Source organism: Grampus griseus (assembly GCF_964374135.1).
Source record: "Grampus griseus genome assembly, chromosome: X".
NCBI lineage: Eukaryota > Metazoa > Chordata > Mammalia > Artiodactyla > Delphinidae > Grampus > Grampus griseus.
The window spans coordinates 118789656-118806428 of NC_138999.1; the positions used below are offsets into that span (position 1 = coordinate 118789656).

The 16773-nt window shown below is 36.4% G+C and overlaps 1 protein-coding gene across 2 annotated transcripts in view; it reads right to left on the minus strand.

Annotated features, from left to right (window-relative positions):
• Positions 1-7767: 7767 nt before the first annotated feature.
• Positions 7768-16773, minus strand: part of MCF2 (MCF.2 cell line derived transforming sequence) — a gene marked incomplete at both ends in the record, with an annotated part of 104783 nt that continues 95777 nt past the window's right edge. Inside the window, 4 exons of one of the 2 annotated variants that reach the window (XM_082681723.1) lie at positions 7768-7808; positions 12586-12628; positions 12979-13036; positions 13938-14050. In XM_082681723.1, the coding sequence (XP_082537849.1) occupies positions 7768-7808; positions 12586-12628; positions 12979-13036; positions 13938-14050 (255 nt within the window). Of the gene's footprint in view, positions 7809-8955; positions 9000-12585; positions 12629-12978; positions 13037-13937; positions 14051-16773 lie in introns of those variants that run through there. The other variant, XM_082681724.1, reaches the window with a different exon arrangement.

A 16773-nucleotide genomic window follows, 5' to 3' on the forward strand; every position in this document is an offset into this window, starting at 1 on the left:
TATTTTTTTTAAAGTTAAAAAAAAAAGAAATGCTGCAGTAGATAGCTTCTCCAGATCAATAACCGTGTAGTGGCTTAGGTGCTGACCTCATAAAGTTAAGGGGTCTCACGATTTACACGTGACATGCTTTAGTGAAGATCTATATATAAAAATCTATTTTCCTCTTGGAATATATTACAAAAATAAACATGCATTTTCATGATATTAAAACTCAGCTCTGAAAGTAAGTAGCCAGGTCTCTGAGAAACTCAGTGCGTGCTTGTTGAATGAACCAATGGGTGAATGAAATGGAAGAAAAACAAGCCATTACTGACTACCTCAGTTATCTAGGGTAGGAATGAGATATTCAACCTGAACACATAGGGAATATGCCATAGAAAGGAAGAGAGACAAATACAAATACATTCATGTCCTTGCAAGGATTATGAGGAGTTATTACTAATTTCTAGGAAATGTAAAAAAGAATCGCCCATAAGACCATTGTTTTAGCCTTTTCCTCTCCTGTTAACATTTTTTGCTTTTGTGTTTGTGTTCTCCAGAAGCCGTATTTACCTCTCTTATCTGTGCTTTGTATCCTTATTTAGGTAGGTATTTTATTGTTGTACCTTGGTTTTATAGTCAGCTCTTGGCTTTCATTTGGATTTCAAAGTTTTATATCTGAATCAAACTGCTGTTCTTCGCCACAGGGATTTAATTTCTCTCAATATGCCTCCCATATTTTTCATTGTCCACACTCTCTTCCATATGTCGTTTTAGATGATTGTGCTTGAGATCACAATCTACTTTTTTACTTTAGGAAATGTAAATTTGGGTAATTGATACGGCTAAAAGCATAGCTACACATTACCTAATGGTGGGTTATAATTCGGAAATCTTAGCGCATAAGGAATAAGGAATTTTACTGAACACTTACTATGGGCCTAGCACTGTGTCTGTTTCATAAGATAAAATCAGCCATGTGCTGGAACTGGCTTATACCAACTCACAAATGTGAATTTTGCACATCTCTTTCCAACGTCCAGTTCAGTGACTTCATGTCAGTAGCTTAAAATCCACCATGATAGGGGTATTTACACAACAGATATTGACAAATACTACAAATACTTTTTTTTAAGAGAGCCAGTTGTTCAACATACCAATTGACACAATCTAATTATTTGATTTAAAAAATTCATCATTTTTACAGTCCTGCTACTCAATTATTGCTGAGTGAGCACTAAATACACTGTGAATTAAAATATAAAAGTTGTTTAAGGAAGCAGAATATTTATGACCTAGAAATATTTAAAAATCAGACCTTTAAAGTTGTTCTCAGGTGGCAACAAGTAGTTATTTTGTTGCAAAATAAAACAATTTTTTTTTCAACTTTTCTTTTTTTTTTGGCTGTGTCACGCAGCATACCAGATCTTAGTTCCCCAACCAAGGATCGAACCTGTGCCCCTTGCAGGGGAAGCACAGAGTCTTAACCACTGGACTGCCAGGGAAGTCCCATAACATTTCTTAAGTGCAAATATTTCTCCTATACAACACATTCACAATCACACATTGTGAAGTCAATGAAGGATTATCCTATGGTAGTTTTCTGCTGGTATGTTAGTTCACAGTAATTTCTTAAGATATTTATGAAGACTGCATAAAAGAGTTCGTGACTGTTATTTTCAGCTAACAAGTAAAATTTAAAAAAAAAACCCACAAGGATGTATGGAAGGTAAGTTTGGTGTAGATTTTCACTATACTTCAATCATCAGGGGACAAGACGTTATAATCCACTTTTCCAGTACTGAATTAAAGTAAGCAGAATTTTTTACAGCATGAAATGTTTCAGACATAAAAATAGAGAGAGGATAATATTCAATATCATAAACTCCCTCTGTCTCTGTCTCTGTCTCTCCCCGCCCCCCACCCCATCTTCAGAGGTAGGTAGCTACCATCCTTAATTTGGTGTTCATCATTAGCCAGCATACGCATATTTTACTCTAAATTATCCATTAAAAGTATAGAGTTTTGCACATTTTAAAACTTTACAAATGCTATCATCTTGCATCTATCTTGCAAGATTCATTGACGTTGACAGGTGAAGCCTGAGATCATTCATTTTAACTTCTAAATAGTATTTTACTGTATGATATTTCATCATCTAGTTATCTGTTCTTCTGTTCATGGTCATTAATGTTGTCTCCAAATTTTTTACTCTTCCAAACAATGCTGTTATAAACATTCTGGCACATATGTCTCCTTGAGCACATGTGTGAGTGTTTCTCTGGGGGAGACACTTAGAAGTGGAACTGCTAAGCCATACAGTATTCACTTCACCTTTATTTGGTATTAGCAAATTGTTCATCAAAGGGTTGTACCAATTTATGCACCAGTAGCACCATGTAAGAGTTCTTGCTTCATATTTTTTTCTAACACTTGGTAGTTTTAGAAATACAGGCAGATTTTAAAGCTACTAATACTCATGTAAAATGGCTGTTTTGCATTGAATTCAGGTATTTTGAAACTAGTTCTAAATGTATAGGTATAGCTCTGTGTCTTCTCTAAGGTCAGTAAAGAGACCACTTTAGCTTCTAACATTAGATTCCAAAACATCCACTAGGATTTTTCCCTTTTAAGTCATTTTTGTCATGGTTGAAAAGTTACAGTTCACTTAGTTACTAAAATTTTATTTGTTCTCATAGCTTGCCATGTAAAAGAGCACATTCACTATCAAACTGAGGTAAAAAGGAAATATTGACTTAGATAACTCTCAGCACGTCGAGCTCTCTTCATGCTTCAGATCTTTCTGACTTTCACTCCAGCCTGGTTTTATTTGTTTGGTTCTTTTTGGAGTAATTGAGTTAGTGAGTCTATCTCAGAAATACTTAGATGAAACGTATCTTTGAAACAGTTTACATTTTAATTGGGTTTGGGCTTAAGGAAAGTTTCATTTACCTTAAGGAATTCATCTTCACAAAGTCCAGCTTCATTGGCTGTTCTCAATGCACATTATTAGTCCTATTTGGTGTACATTTGCTGAAATTATCTCTTCAGAATTTAAAGTGCAAATTCATATATGTGAAAATGAGGTGATCAACAAATATTAGGTAGTCCCTCACCAAGTACAAGGGAAAACTTTAGACTTGAGTGTGTCATGAGCTTTAATATAGAAAATACATTTTGAACTAAAAAGGAATTACTTTTTTTTAAAAAGACTATTGTCACTTCTATTCATTTCCTTTTGAACAATATAAAGGGTTTACGTTTTGTCTGTGACACTGGTTGGTTGGTTTGTTTGCTGTCCTTGGGCAGGCCCCATAAGACCAACTGCAAACTGATCATTCCAAATCAACGCAGGGAAGTGTACTGAAAGGTAATAAAAATGACTTGTTTTGACAATTAATTGCTTGACACTTGATTCACTGAGCACTCTGGAGTCTACTGCTCCTAAGGGAAGCACGTTCCTGTGTTCTAATACCTACTACTAATAAGCATTTGTTTCAGAGAAAGTCTGTTAAGTGAAACTGGATTGATTTCTGACTAAACCTCAGACAAAATCACTGACCTAATTTCTTTTCAGGTGGAGCATTTCTCATACTCCCTTACACCTTCAAATATATACTCTGAAACTTTCTCTCTTCTTAAGAGAATACTGTAGCCTGGAAGTTGGGGAGGCTTTTAAAACAACTACATACTCTATATTGTGAGATTCATGTGTAATTTTGGAAATGTTAACAATAATACTTACTCTTCAGCCAACACAGGAATAAAGACTTGAATACACACTTTAATTTTCAAGGAGTTCTTTTTTTTATTTTTTGGCTGCCGCGTGGCATGCGGAACTTCCCCAACCAGGGATTGAGCCTATGTCCCCTGCAGTGGAAGCGTGGAGTCTTAATCACTGGACCACCAGGGAAGTCCTCAAGGAGTTCTTGAAGATGGATTAAATGCTTGAGTAAGTAGTTCACGAACGGTGCTTCCTCAAAAAAGCTCAAAATAGGGCTTCCCCGGTGGCGCAGTGGTTGAGAGTCCGCCTGCAGATGCAGGGGACACGGGTTCGTGCCCCGGTCCGGGAAGATCCCACAGGCCGCGGAGCGGCTGGGCCCGTGAGCCATGGCCACTGAGCCTGCGCGTCCGGAGCCTGTGCTCCGCAATGGGAGAGGCCACAGCAGTGAGAGGCCTGCGTACCGAAAAAAAAAAAGCTCAAAATAAAATTAAAGGCAAAAAGGAATAGTTGATCCTGTCATGGGATGTTCATTAAGACATCCGAAACAATCTGAGTTTTTGAGAAATGGAAGATTCAACCAAACCAGTTTGATAGGTTTTGATTCCCCCTCTATATTAAGGCATACTTCTAGCTCCCTAATGGGCTGTGGAAGAGATTAAGTCTGGCAAACCCAACTAAGAACCCTTTGCAAAAGCAAGCAACGGTTCAGAAAACAACTGTGGGTAGCTAAATGCTTTCCAGCTTTCCTTGGGCTCCATCACATGGAAGCAGATTTTTTCAGTGTGTGGAAATATCCACTCATAAACATGGCTATCTAACCCCTGAAACTGCTATCCTACAAATTTGGGTAAAGAAATTTTTTAAGCAAAATATTTATCCTAGTTCTGGTCAGATCTCTGTGTCTCTGTGTCTCTGTGTCTCTATCTCTCTCAGAGAAGCAAGGCTGAAAGTAAACATTTCCTTCTACATTTCCTAGCATCATTTATTAAACAGTCCCTTATTTCCCCACATGCAATGCTACATCCATCAATACAGCAAATTAAATGTATGTAAGACTGTTTCTGGGTTTTCTTTGTTCTATTGTATTTTGTCTATCATTGAGCTCATTCTCTTTCTTCATTACAACTTTATGACAAATCTGAAGGTAAGCATTTAACTCAAAATACTTACTGTGTCTTTACTGTATCACTAATAAATGAAAGGACAGGAGTTTTCCATTCTTTGACATAAATCGTACCAATGTTTTCTTAGGTCAGTCTCCCAAGGTAATAGAAATAAAAACAAAAATAAACAAATGGGACCTAATCAAACTTACAAACTTTTGCACAGCAAAGGAAACCGTAAACAAAACGAAAAGACAACCTACAAACTGGGAGAACATACGTGCAAATGATGCAACAGACAAGGGCCTAATTTCTAATATATACAAACAGCTCATACAACTCAACAACAATCAAAAAAAAAAGAAAACAACCCATTCAAAAATGGGCAGAAGACCTAAATAGACATTCCCCCAAAGAAGAAGTACAGATGGCCAATAGGCACATGAAAAGATGTTCAACATCACTAATTATCAGAGAAATGCAAATCAAAACTACAATGAGATATCACCTCACACCCATCATCAGAATGGCCATCATCAAAAAGTCTACAAATAACAAATGCTGGAGAAGGTGTGGAGAAAAAGGAACCCTCCTACACTGTTGGTGGGAATATAAATTGGTGCAGCCACTATGGAAAACAGTGTGGAGGTTCCTCAGAAAACTAAAAATAGAATTACCATATGATCTAGCAATCCCACTCCTGAGCATATATCCAAAAAGATCCATGCACCCCTATGTTCATAGCGGCACAACAGCCAAGACACGGAAACAACCTAAATGTCCATGGACAGATGAATGGATAAAGAAGATGTGGTACCTCTATATAATGGAATACTACTCAACCATAAAAGAGAATGAAATAATGCCATTTGCAGCAACATGAATGGACCCAGAGATTATCATACTAAGTGAAGTAAGTCAGAAAGAGCAAGACAAATATCATACATCACTTATATGTGGAATCTAAAATAAGACACAAATGAACCTATCTATGAAACAGAATCAAGGACATAGAGAACAGACTTGTGGTTGCCAAGGGTGAGGGGGTGGGAGAGGGATGGATTGGGAGGTTGGGGTTAGCAGATGCAAACTATTATACATAGGATGGATAAACAACGAGGTCCTACTCTACTGTATAGCACAGAGAACTGTATTCAGTATCCTGTGATAAACCATAATGGAAAAGAATATATGTTATATATAAAAAAGAATATATATATGTATAACTGAATCACTTTGTTGTACAGCAGTAATTAACACAGCATTGTAAATCAACTATACTTCAATAAAAAAAAAAAGGAAAGGAGTTTTCAATGATACTATACTAAACCGAAAAAAATATATGAGTGAGTTTAAGGTTGGATATTTTTAATGTGGAATTAATGCAAGTACATTTACTTTTTAAGTACATTTATAACGTAATTAAAATTTGAAGACTTAAAGGGAAATTGCTGCTATGTTTCATAGTAATACACATTTATAAACCTGAAAAAATACAGTGCAGTTACAAATACATGTACAAATGTAGCATTCATTGTACAGTGATTAAAACATTAAAAGACTACACTGCATGTTTGAATATATAGAACTCAGTACTGTCTTAAATGATTAAAATCCCTAGTTTAATACCATGAAAATAAAATGCCTTGTGCAGAGGGGCATCATTATTCAAAGATTTTATCTCCTAGTTCTGTCTTCTAACCACAGGGTCAGCACACAAAAGAAATGTATTTTAATATCATTTTGTTGTTGTTGTTATTGTTGCAGAAGCATTCATTGAAATATCAAACATATGGACATTTTCATGAGTCAGTTATAAATCAACCATCACAAATTCCAGCAATTTGACATTAGAAGATTTATAATTTACAGGTAACTTTGAATAAAATACAATTGGTTTGTCATATAAATGGTTACATCTAATGATACCACTGAAATAAACTATGATTTGACATGATACACAAACCTACTTAAAAGATAATTTATGTATTATATAGTTATTGTGTTGTTTTCTGTAAAACCAATCATCAAAAACCATGCACCTAATATGCCAACTTGATAGTAAAACTCACGATCCATGATTCAAAAGGCAGCAGTTTCAAACCATCGTCTTCAGTGGCCCATAATATAAAATACGCCAAGCCTAAGTTCAACACTGCATGCAACAACTGGGCCTGTGCTTTAAAACAAGTGATCTCACTGTTTACATATTTAAAAGAAGGGCATCTATACATATATTATCAAAGAAAAACCACAGGTAGAAACACAATATAACTTAAGAAAACCTGCACTAGAATAGATTTTTCTAGAAAATTCAAAAGCAAGTAAAGACACTGGAAAGCAGAGCTTTGTTACAGGAACACCTCTTGTGCAAATATGAATATTTAACTTAAAGCTGTGATGTATCTAAATTTCAATGCATAAAGTGTAAACTTCAACACATCCTAACTGCAGGATTTTTAGCTTTGGGTCTTTTTAGAACCATTAAGACAGCTCTGACAACCCTAAATACCAGTCCAAGTGCAAAAGAGGTCCTTCAGAACGTATCCCTTTGGTACATTATAGTCACATAGTTAACAAAATTAAATAATAACATATCCTAACAATTACCAAAGGGGTTTAAAATCTCTGATTATCTCGCTTCTCTCTTTGGATTTTTGTTTTGTTTTGTTTAGATAGAATCTGAATGCATGCCATGAAAAACCCTACTTGGAAACAAAATAACACTGCACTTTTCACCTGCGGGGATTGGAAGGTGTGAAGATGGCTTCTTGCAAGAATGAGACAAACTGTGAATGACGAAGTCCACCTCAGTCCTGAGGAAGTTCTGTGAATGTCATGGGTAGCATAGGATCATCCTGACTCTTGTGCTGTTTATCTGTAACACTTTTAAGAACTGTAATCTAGTTCATACCTTCAAAGGAAATCTTATTTTTTAAAGTCTATTCATTCTCCTTTAATTCAAGGGGAACTTAGTTTCCTTGTGTTACTCAGAGCAGCATCTACAAAATAATGAAGAATGATGTTAATACTCGTGACTTTTAAGGCCAAAAATGTTGTCTGTGCTATGACTTCTAACGCTAACTGTGAGGATTCAAAAGGTCCATCATAAATTCAAAGGTGATGTCTTTTGGTTGTTTATTTTAATTTGAAAGGCGTTATTCTGCTACACAGTGATTTATTAAAGGCATCTATTTCATGAACGGCATAACTTCACTAGAAGCAAAATAAACAGAATTCACATCTCCTAAAACCAGATTTCCCGAATATCGTATGAATTATGCTGTGTGCATATAGATGAAACATGTTAAGCACATAATTAACGGAGAGACCTTTACATTCCATTTGCCAGATTTCAAATAAGATACTCTAATACATATTTTGAAACCTAAGTGCTGTTGACAGTTGCATATGCGATCAACTTTCATTTCCTAATCCATTAACTGACACACAGTACAATATAGTTTTGTAGGCCACATTATACTATTTTGCTCTATGCAATGTAATGAGGAACAGATCTCAGTCAAGACCACTTGATATAGCATTCAACCAAAATCTACCAAGTACGGATTTGTCAATTCGATCTGTCATAAATCCATGTTATTTGAAAGTAATGTATATTTTTAAAACTTCTGAAGTCAGAACTTTCTAGAGAACAGGGAACTATGGGACCTTGTCACCTTATCTAGTAGCATGTCATACCAAGAGAGTAATACATGCTTTAAATGCTGATGGTATATCAATCCATTACACTTAACTCTCCTGATGACACTGCAAAAAAGAAAAGGATATTGAAAAAGTGTACTGATGGTAGAAAATGAAACTGAAAAGAATAATGTTATTTTTTCCAAATAAAGTGTATGTATGTTAACAAATGTATAGTAAGCCCTTCACTGACTGAAAAATAAGCACAAGCCCTAAACCTACTGTGATTAGTTACAGTAATGGAATCATTTCAAATTAAAACTAATCATATATGTAATTTTACATGTCCTGCATTACTGTTAGCTAAAATTGAATGTAATTAACTTTGTCCTGAATTAACTATGAGGACACCTGGCTCTATATTTAAAATGATGATGATAAAAGTTATGGAAAATCTACTGAGTGTTCCTAATGTTGAATACAAATGCTAATATTATATGGAAGTTAGATGAATGCCCTTGGTGTTTTCAATTTTGAATTTTGGAGACCTGAGTACAAGAAAGGCCATTATTTTCTAGTATATACACTGCACTCTTATTTCATGGCTTTATTGGCTTATAAAATATGCTTCATTAAAAAATGATTTATATATTTAATTTACACAGCTCTTCGAGCACGTATTTTAAGTGACTCATGTGTTTCTTTGTCTCTCTCTCATTAACCACTTAAATAAGCATAAAGCAGTTGGCAGAAAGCTGGCCATATTTATTTTCAAACTTAACTCTTTAATGTGTAAGATGGAATCAGTTAATTTGAGGGGAATATATGATTCATTACAACTATCTGGCTTTTGAAAGTGTTCAAAATGTCACTATCTTAGGTTTTACCTTATTCGAACACATATACGTTTTTAAAGTGTAAAGTGCTCAATTCAGCATGTGCAATGTTTCTTTGTGTTTGTCTGATACTCTTCTTTTATGGTTAGTACTTTTTCTGCCCTGTATAATTTACAAGAAAGAAATGGTTAACTGCTCAAAGGCATGAAGATGTTGTCCTGTGCTTTTAGAAGCTTTATGATTCTAGCTTTTATGTTTAGGTCTATGATGCAACTGAAATTAATTTTTGTGTATGGAGTGAGGTGTAGGGATGGTGGCTCATTTTTTTTTTAATGTGGATACCCAGTTGCTCCTGCACAATTTGCTAAAACAATCTTCCTTTCCCCATTCAGTTGACTTGACACCTTGATTAAACATTAATCAGTTATATATATGTGGGTCTATTTTTTTAAATTCTTTTAAAATTTTATTTTATTTATTTATCTTTGGCTGTGTTGGGTCTTCATTGCTGCGCGCTGGCTTTCTCTAGTTGCCGCCAGCGGGGGCTACTCTTCGTTACGGTGCGTGGGCTTCTCATTGCGGGGGGCTTCTCTTGTTGTGGAGCATGGGCTCTAGGTGCGTGGGCTTCAGAGCGCAGGCTCAGTAGCTGTGGCGCACGGGCTTCATTGCTCCACGGCACATAGGCTCTTCTCGGACCAGGGCTCGAACCCGTGTCCCCTGCATTGGCAGGCGGATTCTTTAACACTGCGCCACCAGGGCAGTCCCTGTGGGTCTATTTTTCTTTTTTCTTTTTTCTTTTTTTTTTTTTTTTTTTTTTTTTTTTTTTTCGGTACGCGGGCCTCTCACTGCTGTGGCCTCTCCCGTTGCGGAGCACAGGCTCCGGACGCGCAGGCTCAGCGGCCATGGCTCACGCGCTCCGCGGCCTGTGGGATCTTCCCGGACCGGGGCACGAACCCGTGTCCCCTGCATCGGCAGGTGGACTCTCAACCACTGCGCCACCAGGGAAGCCCCCTGTGGGTCTATTTTTGAACTCTATTTTTCTATACTTAAACCAATACCACACTGTATTCATTACTGTAGCCTTTTAGTAGGTTTTGAAATCAGGTATGTAAATCCTCAAGATTTCTGAGATTCCTCTGTTCTAGGTTGTTTTTTGCCTTCCATATACATTTTAGAATATACTTGTCTTTATTTTTTCTTCCAAAAGGGCTTGCTGAGATTTTGACTTCATTAGCTGTCTATTTGGGGACAATGGATTTCTTAACAATGAGATTTCCAATCCTCGAATATGGTATATCTCTCCTTTTAGTAGGTCATCTTAAATATACCCCAGCAATTATTTGTGGTTGTCAGTATAGAAGCCTTAGACATCTGTTGTTAGATTTATTCATATTTATTTTATATTTTATATTACTAATGTAAATGGTATTTTTTATTTCTTTTTTTTCTAATTCTTTGTTGCTAGGATATAGAATTACAGTTTATTTTTTATAATTATTTTATATACCATGGCCTTATAAAATTCACTTATTACTTCTAATAGGGTCTTTTTGTGTAGAGATTCCCAATGGTTTCATACATACACATGATCTGCTAAGCATGATAGTGTTGTCTCTTTTCTAATATTTTGGTTCCTTTATCTCTTTATCTTGAGTTATGGCACTGGCTAGGACTTCCAATATAATGTTAAATAGAAATGGTGAGAATGAATATCCTTGGCTTATTCCCAATCTTAGGGGCAAAAGCTTCCAATATTTCATCATTAAGAATGAGGTTAACTGTGATTTTTCACAAGCACACATTATTCCCTTTATTCCTAGTGTGGTGAGAGTTGTTATCATGAATGAGTGTGGAGTTTTGTCAAGTGCTTTTCTGTATCTACTGAAATGATTATATAATTTTCCAATTCATTATATTAATATGGCAAATTATACTGACTTTTGAAGCATGTAATACAAGTACTTAATTTAAAGCTATACAATTCCCTACATTTCCTTCCCTCTTGAGCTGCATCCCCAAATTTTGATATGTCACATTTCATTTTCATCCAATTTTAAATCATTATAATTACTCTTGTGATTTCCTCTTTGTCCCATGTGTTGTTTAGATGTGTATTATTTAATATCCAAATATTTAGGGATAATCTATTTCTAATATAATATCTTTTGAGACTTTATATGATTCCTATCTTCTGAAATTTATTATTTCTTTTGTGATCCAACGTATAATCTATCTTGGTGAATGTTCCATGTATACTTAAAAATAATGGTGTATTCTGCAGTTGTTGGGTGTCAATTTTGAATAAATGCCAACTGGTTCAGGTTGTTGGCCTATCAGACTTTTCTGATTACTAATTGTCTAAATAATTCAGTAATTCAATAATTATCAAAAAAAAAACCTTTGAAAGGTGGCCCAGATTTAGAGAAACAAACAAACAAACAAACAAACAAAAACACAAACAAGAAGTGACTCTATTTTGGGGATTCCCATGTGACCCAATATTTATATTGAGCCCTATCACCCTTAGATTTTGTTTCATGTCATAAATGAAATTTAGAACCAAGTAAGTTACTCCTGGCCTATTAGATTCATTTAAACACAAGGTAACATCACCTAGAATTCAAATACAAGTCCAAAACTAGGAATTCAAAGGAAATATGTACATAAAATAATAATAATCTTGTTCACAGACAAATTTGTTGTTTTTGTGCTGCCTTTTTATAGATAGCTCAGTATCAGGTGAAAAATTTATAAGAATACTGGTTTGTGTACAGAAATTTCATGTACTAATGCTTGGGTTAATAGAAAGGAACATTCTCATTGCTTCGTCATATCTTCACACATTAAGTCTTGGGAACAGACACAGGGTATGTTTGTGCGCGTGTGCGTGCGCACGTGCATGCACAAACGTGTAGCAGAAACCTACCATAAGGAAATAGCATGCTCTTAGAACTGAGTAAAAACACACTGGTGAAGCATCCTTGGACAGTAAGGCTGGTTCCTTAAAATCATATCATCAGTATTTAGTTCTGAAGGATCTCTTATAAGACAGCACTGTACATGAAACTTTCTTTCAAACCTATCAACCTTGTAGAGAAAAGTTTAACATGTTTAAAACATCTCTATTCATTAATTTAAAACTATTAAGGGAAAAAATTAAATCCTAGCTAACATAATGTGCTTGCAGCTCTATTTCTAAGTGCAGAGAGGTTCTTACCCTATGCCAATTACATATCTGGTGGAGCTTTAAAATTTTTAGCCTTTAAACAAATAGCATACAGTCAAGTTCATATTATACCTGTAACTTTGGCATTCTGAAACCTATAGTCACCGACTAAAACCTGCAAACTGGGGCTTCCCTGGTGGCACAGTGGTTAAGAATCCACCTGCCAATGAAAGGGACATGGGTTCGATCCCTGGTCTGGGAAGATCCCACATGCCGCGGAGCAACTAAGCCCTGTGCCACAACTACTGAGCCTGCGCTCCAGAGCCCGTGAGCCACAACTCCTGAAGCCCAGGCACCTAGAGCCCATGCTCCACAACAAGAGAAGCCACCGCAATGAGAAGCCCGCACACCGCAACAGAGTAGCCCCCGCTCGCCGCAACCAGAGAAAGCCTGCACGCACCGACAAAGACCCAACGCAGCCAAAAATAAATAAATTAAAAGAAACAAACAAACAAACAAAAAACCCTGCAAACTGTTCCCTGGAATCAGATCTTCTTTTCTTCTGTTTAGATTTTTCATCAACCTAAATAATAAACTAATTAGTAGCCAATAATGGTAATATAAGGTAATAAAATTAACATATACGTTGCATTAAAGCTCAGATTTTCACAAACTATTGCACGTATTCAAAGACCTTCATGACACTGTGCTTGAGTCCTCTGACTACAAAAGACTTAGCTCACTAGCAAAAATGGTTATTATGTTAATGACCCATCATTAATTTCACCGTCAGGTGTACACTCTTCCCCCTTTAGGGTCAGAGTACACAGTCAATGTAGCACTTCAGTTAAAGTTACTGACACAATGAAGGCAGAATTATTTCATATAAAATTTCCAAAAGCTTTATGGAAGTTTCATTCAGTCCTCTTCCAAATATTTCCTTCTTGCTTTGGGTTCTCTATAATTAAACAGCATATCTGGCAGAAGCATCTTTGCAATCAGTGCTGTATAAAGTCAAACGCATGAGGATAGAATGATAAGACTAAAAAGTCAGTATTCGAACTGATAAAGCAAAGTGTGGCTATGTTGTAAAGTAGCAAACATGGTCCCTGGCACATAGTGGGCATTCATTAAACATGTGATGAATTAATGCATGACTTAAACGACCTAATGTAATGTGATCTGTAGCCATTACAAAGCCTGACGTATCAGCTGAAACATCTGAGCCAAAGGTAAACCACAAAAGAGCATGCAGACTCATAGCATTTCATTCTTTCAAAGCATTTTTCACTCACCAAAGGTTAACATTCCTTTCAGTGAGCTATATAGACATGGCTGAAGCAATGAAAATGAAACACTGGTAAGAAATGTGTTATTTCTGCTTCTTGAGACTGTATAACAAAGATACAAGTAAAGCAGAACAATTGATTAGATATCCGTGTGCCCCAGGCGGAGGTCAACGTAGTCATGGAGAATTCACCTACCCTTGACCCTCAGCATCCTCACGGAGAAGCTGAATGACATCTCCATTTCTAATCAGGAGGTCTTCTGAGCCTCTCTTCCTGCAATCTGCTAGGGCTTTATATTTGCCTGGAGACTGTAAGGTTGTTTTGAAAAGTGACATTACAAATTTGAATGCAAAACTACTTGCGTAAGTGCCTGTTCTGTGACGTACAGACTTCATTCTTTACGTCAATGGTAAATGTGGTTAGCTGCAGCGGCTTTGAAGTAACAAACAAACACAGAGCAGTTTGTGATGGCAAAAAAAAAAAAAGCAGGACATGTGTTTATTTAACCTGAAGAATTAATTTTTATTTGCAAAAAGAGCATTACAGCATGAACTACACAGAAAATAACAGAGCACAGCTGATTTAAGTTACATGAATAATAAACATAAATCCAGAAAAAAAACAAGCATGAAGATAATTTTTAAATACTGTTATTTGTAAACTACTCTCATTAAAAATAATTATCTTGGCACATAAAAAAGGCAATGGCCCTGAACAAAGATTTACTAACGCCCCCAAAAGGACTCCTTGCTTTGTTATCGTTCTGCACAGGTAAAAATAATGCGCACAAAAGCTTAGTCCGATAAAAGCATATTAAACCATAATGTTGTGCTTTACTTGGCCTTAATCTTTTTGCAGCTATAATTTTAACTTGATTCATTAATAAGCTAAATAATCCAAGGCACACTGATTGCATTTGGTTACAAGGTAGACAGAGAAGAGATAGTAATCTTCAAGTCCAAACGTATTCTGAGATGAGAATTTTTCCAGCACAGTATCTTATACATTGAATATATGATTTTAAAGAGTAAGAGTACCATAATTAAAACTTTTTTAAAATAAAAGGAAAGAAATAATTAAGTGGTGTTGATTCTTTGCACGTCCAAAGGAATTAACCTGAAAACATTATCCGCATCACTCGGGCTGAACGTCTTTTGAGCAGTATTTTTATCAAATGGGCCGAGGAGCAGGCAGGAAAGAGCTACTTGCCATTTAACAGAGTAGCTTCATTAAAATAGGACAGCCATCTCCGACACCGGCCTCTACAAGGGAAGCAGCACCCATTATTTCTTGTTTTTGACTTGATAAAGCGAGGCTAAAAGATCAGCTCATTCCAACCTGTTTTGCTTTCTAGGCTGGGGGTTATTTAATTGAGGGGGTGTGGAATGCACTATATTGTCCCTTGTATGTTTTCCTTAGTAGCACAACTCAGGGAATTCTTGGGAGAAGAGAGGAGAGCTAGTAGGTTTTTCTACATTCCCATCCCCTATGATGAAAGTATTAATCAATTTGGCATATTTGCTTTATTTTCTGACACCATAGCTGGAAAAATGCTTACTGAAGGCTTTCTCGGTTCTTGACAATCCCTTCATAGAGCATCATTCACAGCAAACATTGAAATCCCAACTGGCTTCCCTTGACTTACTGCTCACATCTGAACAACGATCCCTCCTGTCCTCAGATAATGTTACTTCAGGAAATGAAGTTCTTTTTATTTATTCATCTAAATCAGCAATTCTCAAAGTTTGGGAGGCTGACCGTTGGGAGTTCCAAGGGTCTGCAAGGGTCAAAGCTAAATATATTATTTGCCTTTTTCACTCTCATCCTCTCACAAGTCTACAGGGGAGTTTTCAAGAGGCCACCGAATGTGTGATAGCACAACAGACTGAATGCAAACGCAAATATGAGAATCCAGCTGTCTTTTCTGAAGCCAGATGTTAAAGAAATTTGCAAAAATATTTCATTTATTATTATTTTTTTTATTGGTTGCACTGTGCAGCTTGCGGGATACCACTTCCCTGACCAGGGGTCGAACCCATGCCCCCTGCACTGGAAGCGCAGAGTCCTAACCACCGGACCGCCAGGGAAGTCCCTTATTTACTTTTTATTTTTTAGGCTGCAAAAATATTTCAAATGCCACTCTTCTCACTAGATTTTTTTGGTTTCAAAAATGTAAATTCATTAAAACGTTTGAGCACTGCCAGCCTAGACAACGAACGCTGGACAAACCTCTTACCAGCTCTGAGCTTCGGCTCAGAGGGAATAAAGCCTCACTAAGACTATGAATACTCAGTGTGAAATCACTTTGAAAACTGTAAACGACCATACAAATACGAATTATGGTCACTGTCTTATTAGTGGAAAGAATGTTCTGTTGCTTTTTAAAAGAAAGCATTCCAGCGTCGATGCACCTTTGGGATTCTCCATGCCATTACTCCCTCACCCCAACACCAGAACTGCCAAACTGGATTTATTCCTCTGAAAAGCACCAAGGAACAGGCCGCTACAAAGCACCGCTCCCACCCTCCACCCTGGTGACTTCAGAAAATTGGAGATTTATCCTAAACAGTCCTAACTCCTCTCTAATAATCCACCAGGATCCTAACAACACTGCAAACTAGTTCTTCTATAAAACACTTCCTTCTACCCTAAAGCAACCTTTGCTTTCATGGGGTGCCCTCTTGCTGTGATATGCTGAGATCTGTAGCCTTAGCATGTTTTTTGACAGCCCACTAAAATATATTCCCCAGATGGTATTAAATAGTTTTTAATGTGTAATGTTTATTTCCTATACTTTCTAATCTGGAATCTGAACTGATTTCTAAGTATATCTGAACCTCCTTTGTGCTCTGATTTTATCTCACATGCCCAGATTGAAAACAGACTGGTGAAGCTCAATTAAAGATAAAATTGGTCACGATATGGGACTTGGAATGATTGACTATCTCATCAACTTCAGTAGGAGCTCCATGTATAGCTCAAACAAGTTCTCACAGAGATAAAGGTGCTTACTGAATGTTCACAGTAAGAC